A 5,000-nucleotide genomic window follows, 5' to 3' on the forward strand; every position below is an offset into this window, starting at 1 on the left:
TTTGGTACTTTCACCTACTTATTTAATGTCTAACATTTATATACAGTTTTTTTTTTTGGTTTTTTAAGAAGGCCACACGTTTACGAGTGTTAAATCACTGTCATATGTATGCTTTAAATCTTAAAAGGCCTCATTAATTTGTCTGTCCCGGAGAAGAATAGGGAGCGGTCTAGAAAGTGTTCCCGCTAGGTTTTGAGCGATCGAATTTGAAAGAAACAGCTGTCCAAAATTACGTTTTAGTTACGTGGGATGTGAATGGAAAGTGCACGTGGGATTTGTGTGTTTATCCCGTACACTGTACATGAATTTGCTTTTAATGATGGGCAGGCTATTGATAGCTTAATTAAGTCAAAGGTATCGCTGTTGGTTCCTCCATCTTCGATAATTCTGATCTTTCCTTTGGATGGACTCCATATGACTAAGGATAGTTTGCAAGGCGTTTATTCCAGTTATTCTAGAACGCTTCGTTTCCATGCAGAAGACGCGCTGGTGTGTGACGAATTTGCGCCACTCCCTTGGAACTCTCCTGCTTGGCAAACTGACTGACAGAGCAACCGTGACGGCAAGATAGCGCCATCGTAACGCTTAATCGTGTTTTCTATTATTATAGAATCAGCTCAAGTTCGTTCATTTCATTTAGCGTTTTGGTAGTCGTGTGAGAAAAAAAAAAAAAGGACCATTACAAACAAGAGATAAGCCCATGCATGTCTGCTATTAGCATTTTCGTTCTTGTTTTTCTGTAGCACTTTGAAACTGCGCCATGAACGTGTATGGACCATTCATGCAAAAATATGGCGTATAAGTGAAGTTTACCATGGTACCGGGGGTTATTTTTGTGTTTATGATTTTTACGACGGTATCCGGAAGCTCTTAACCCTTGATCCGTTGATAGTTTAGTTTTTGGCTTTCAGTTTTTTGGGCGAGGGCCAACTGAACTAGGTACCGAGTAAACAGCTGTCGATCCTGGTATAGCCAGAGTTCGCTAACAAGGATGTGAATAAGACTCCGAAATAAAGCAAATGGAAGTACTGGAAGAAACTGAATGTATTTCCAGTATTTTCTCAGGAACACCCCTCCTCGACTGGTCCCTAAGCGAATATATATGCAATTTCATAATCAGAGAATAACAGTTAATTATGTATTTAGGTTGGGAGCCAAACATACTTGACTGGACTTAACTTATAAAAGCAATGTTATTTTTCCTTGGCAGGGATTATTGGAACATTGGAAAAACGTTTAACCTCGCTTCTCCATTAGCCGGAAGTTTCGAATTATCAAAAGATGTTCGCACGAGGGCTAGCCAGTAGATTCATTACAAGAAAACGCTTAAAATGGTCAGAATTTGAGAAGGTACAAATACGTTGAAAGACTGATGAAAATTAAAGACATATTATAGAGGTATCCAGTATTCGGCTGGACTATATTTTTTGGAATTATAATCTGCCTTTTTGAATCACCCTGACTTATCGGTTACGACCTTGTTTTATATCTAAAAAGATATGGATTTGCATTCACCTTGTTTCATGCTTTATAAAAATATTACCTCGTAATCCTTTCGTGAATCTACCACAAACAGGCAGTAGATATTTATAGCAGAGTGTAATCTCTAAAAACGTCCCCATCCAGAAAGCAAGTGGGATTAGACGCGTTCTCGTCTGTTATTGGTTAAACCCTTGGTAATAGAAAACTCATGACATTTTTATTGTGAGCAATGCTCTTATTTATGAAAACGAGATGATGATATTGATATCACTGTTTTTCTTCGCTATTGAATAAAGTTATCTTCAAAATTTTACCGTTCTGGACTGTTCGAATCGGCGAAGTTCGAGGATCAAGGAGCCACCTTTTTGGTGATAGATTTATTTTCCTATTTCAACCTTCGATTATTAAAAATATTTAGTAGTTACGGGGGTTTGGTCTCGCTAACGACGCTTGAAACATCAGCTTTCAATTTCCTTTTATACCGTGGTCAATTAACATATAATCCATTTCGGTATTAGAAATTAGTGTCATACTTCTTGACACACCTAAGACTTCTGTGGAAACGAAACACTGCACTCAAGACGGTGGTAGCCTGAGGCACGTTGAGGCACGCAGCTCGTCAATAAGAATCGTTCATGCCCATGCAAGACAAAACGATTTAAGATATGACATTTTGAAAGGGGTCTCACTCCACCACATACGAAATTTGAGTTTGCCTGTATATTTTTTTTCGAAGAAGAAAGTGTATGAAAGTGAGTCAACACTGTAGTTCTCAAGACATCAAAAAACAAGTGATTGTTTTGAGAAAGGATTAGCTTTTCAAGTGAAGACTCCAGCTGACACGGCTGTAAATATTTGTCATAATCAGCGGCTTCAGTCTGTTGAATTTTAATTAACGCATTCAAGTCGGTGTGGCGTGAAACAAGATCATTCTGTTAAGGGGTTGGAAAATCGACGCCAAGCGCCTTGAAATCTCGTTGAAATGGACATCAGAAATGTCATGGAAAATCTGGAAGAGCTTCTAACTTGTTCTCTGTGTGCTAATGTCATTCGCAACCCTAAACTCACTCCTTGTCTCCACACGTTTTGTTGTGAATGTTTGAAGGACATCGCGTCGAGTCGACCTTACCAAACGAACTTTGTCTGTCCGTTATGCCAAACTGACATCCGCAAGCCAGACGGTAACAATTTCGATTCCTTCCCTTCAAATCTTTACATCACGCGCCTTCTCGATCTTCTCATCGCCAAAAGACGCAATTATCCAGACGCGACCTGCGGAAACTGCCAAAAGAAGGGAGTGCTGAGTGCGTTCTGTTTTGCGTGTGACACATTCATGTGCGAAGAATGCTTGAACGCGCATAATGTCATTACGCGAAGTAATGCTCATCGCACTGTGAACCTGGGAAAGTTCAAGATGAGAGACTTCGAAGATTTACTTCGACGACCTATGCTGTGCGCCCACAAATTCAAGGAGAAAGGAGTTGTAGAATATTTTTGCTACGACTGCAACGCTTGTGTGTGCCATGTGTGCAATATCGCTATTCAACACACTCATCGCATCGTTGACCTTCACGAGGCCGCCAGCGAACAAAAGTTGAAGCTTCGAGAAATGAATTCAAAACTCAAAGACAAAGTCCGTATGGTGGAGCTCGGAATTCGCAACGTCGAGCATCGGTCTATGGAAGTCCATGAGCAAATAGACTATTTGAAGAAGGACATCACAACGAAGATGGATAATCTTGTTGCACTTATCCGAGCTCATGAAGAAGGCATGATTCAGACGTTGGAAACTATTCGTAAGGATAAATTAGAGAATTTGACCTTTCAACTGAAGCTATATGAGACGGCAATGATCCAAACAGAGGGCACATTCGTTTTCATCGAAGAACTGGTGCATAGGAATATCAGCGAAGAAATTTTGCATATTAAAGACCATGTCACGTCACGCGTGGAGGAGATCGCGAATATTCAAGTCGGAACAAATCCAGCTGAAAACGAGCAAGTCGGCTATGTCCCCAACGCGGAAATCTTTGATGGGCTCCAAAATTCGAGCCTGGGTAGAATCGTCACCAGTCTTACAGAACCGTCCTTGTCCACCGCCCAAGGAGACGGACTGAATGACGTTTCAGCGGGAGAAGAAGGCGAGTTCACAGTGACAACTAGAAACGCCCAGGGAGAGATCTGCTACAGCGAAATTGATCACGTGGTTGTCGAGGTGAAGTCTTCCATATGGGGCATCATTGAGAGCAGGGTGCGAAACTATAGAAATGGAACCTATGATGTTTCCTACCTTCCTCGCGTGCCAGGTACACATCGCGTGCAGATTGAAGTCGGCGGCCATCTTATCAAGGACAGCCCGTTCATGGTGGAGGTCCAACCGCCAATCCTGTCCCCTTTGAAGTCCTTCGGTTCCCATGGTAACCCCGATGGGAAATTTTCTCAACCCCACGGAGTTGCTGGGTCGGACATCGGGCATATCGCTGTGTCCGATAGTTTAAAGCATCGCATCCATGTGTTCACATCGGACGGAGGACAGATCCTCGATTTTGGCGGAGAAGGAACGAAAGATGGCAAATTATATCACCCTATGGCCATTGCGCTTGACCGAAGCCAGAGGTACGTTCTGGTCGCAGACAGCGATAACAACCGTGTCCAGTACTTTGATGCCAAGACTGGAAAATTCATCAAAAAGTTTGGGTCGGAAGGGAGTGGTCACGGTCAATTCAATGGCCCTTGCGGGATATCCGTAGACGGCAAGGACCGTGTGATCGTCACCGACTGGAACAATCACAGAGTGCAAGTATTCAGCCCTGAAGGCAAGTTCCTCTTCAAATTCGGTGATGCAGGCAACGACAGGCTTATTCACCCCAGGTTTGCAATCTACCATGACGCAGAGGAGCGTTTCGTAGTCTCAGACACGGGCAACGATGTTGTCAAAGTCTACGACCAAAATGGCGACCTTCTTCGTATCATAGGCCGACCAGGCAACAAGAAAGGGGAGTTCCGTGGTCCGCGCGGCTTAGCGATCGACAAAAACCAAAACATCATAGTATGCGATTTTGAAAACCACCGTCTTCAAGTGTTTAACATCAAAGGAGCAGTTCTTAACAGTTTTGGAACAAATGGAAAAGGTATTGGACAGTTCGCGTTCCCCTTAAGTGTTTCGGTGGTTGGGGGATCACGTGTCATTGTCAGTGACTGGGGGAATAATCGAATCCAGGTTTTCAAGTTCAGAGAGTGCTTGAGTTGAGAAAGCATTGTATGCACGAAAGCCCCGTAAATTTTTGTGACTAGACCGTTATAATTAGCTGCTGCGTTTGACCGTCACCAGTGGTCTAAGAAAAGACTGGATCGAGAAACTAATTGTTTTCGAAAGCCCGCAACACCATCTTTGTTGGAAAAACTTTTTTCCATGAAAGCTTCGAATGGACAGTTAAGTTATAATTAAACACGGGACCTCCTTTGACATTGTGAGGAAAAGACTTTGGATATGCTTTTTATAACATTGCCACATCGCT

The 5,000-nt window shown here is 42.7% G+C and overlaps 1 protein-coding gene across 1 annotated transcript in view; it reads left to right on the forward strand.

The window, feature by feature from the left end:
* The first annotated feature begins 1,784 nt into the window (after positions 1-1,784).
* Positions 1,785-5,000, forward strand: part of LOC137979527 (E3 ubiquitin-protein ligase TRIM71-like) — a 5,700-nt gene continuing 2,484 nt past the window's right edge. The window contains exon 1 of the mRNA XM_068826795.1: positions 1,785-5,000. This exon is cut by the window's right edge and continues 2,484 nt beyond it. Within this exon, the coding sequence (XP_068682896.1) occupies positions 2,465-4,732 (2,268 nt within the window). The 5' untranslated portion in view covers positions 1,785-2,464 and the 3' untranslated portion in view covers positions 4,733-5,000.

Source organism: Montipora foliosa, chromosome 12 (genome assembly GCF_036669935.1).
Source record: "Montipora foliosa isolate CH-2021 chromosome 12, ASM3666993v2, whole genome shotgun sequence".
Lineage (NCBI taxonomy): Eukaryota > Metazoa > Cnidaria > Anthozoa > Scleractinia > Acroporidae > Montipora > Montipora foliosa.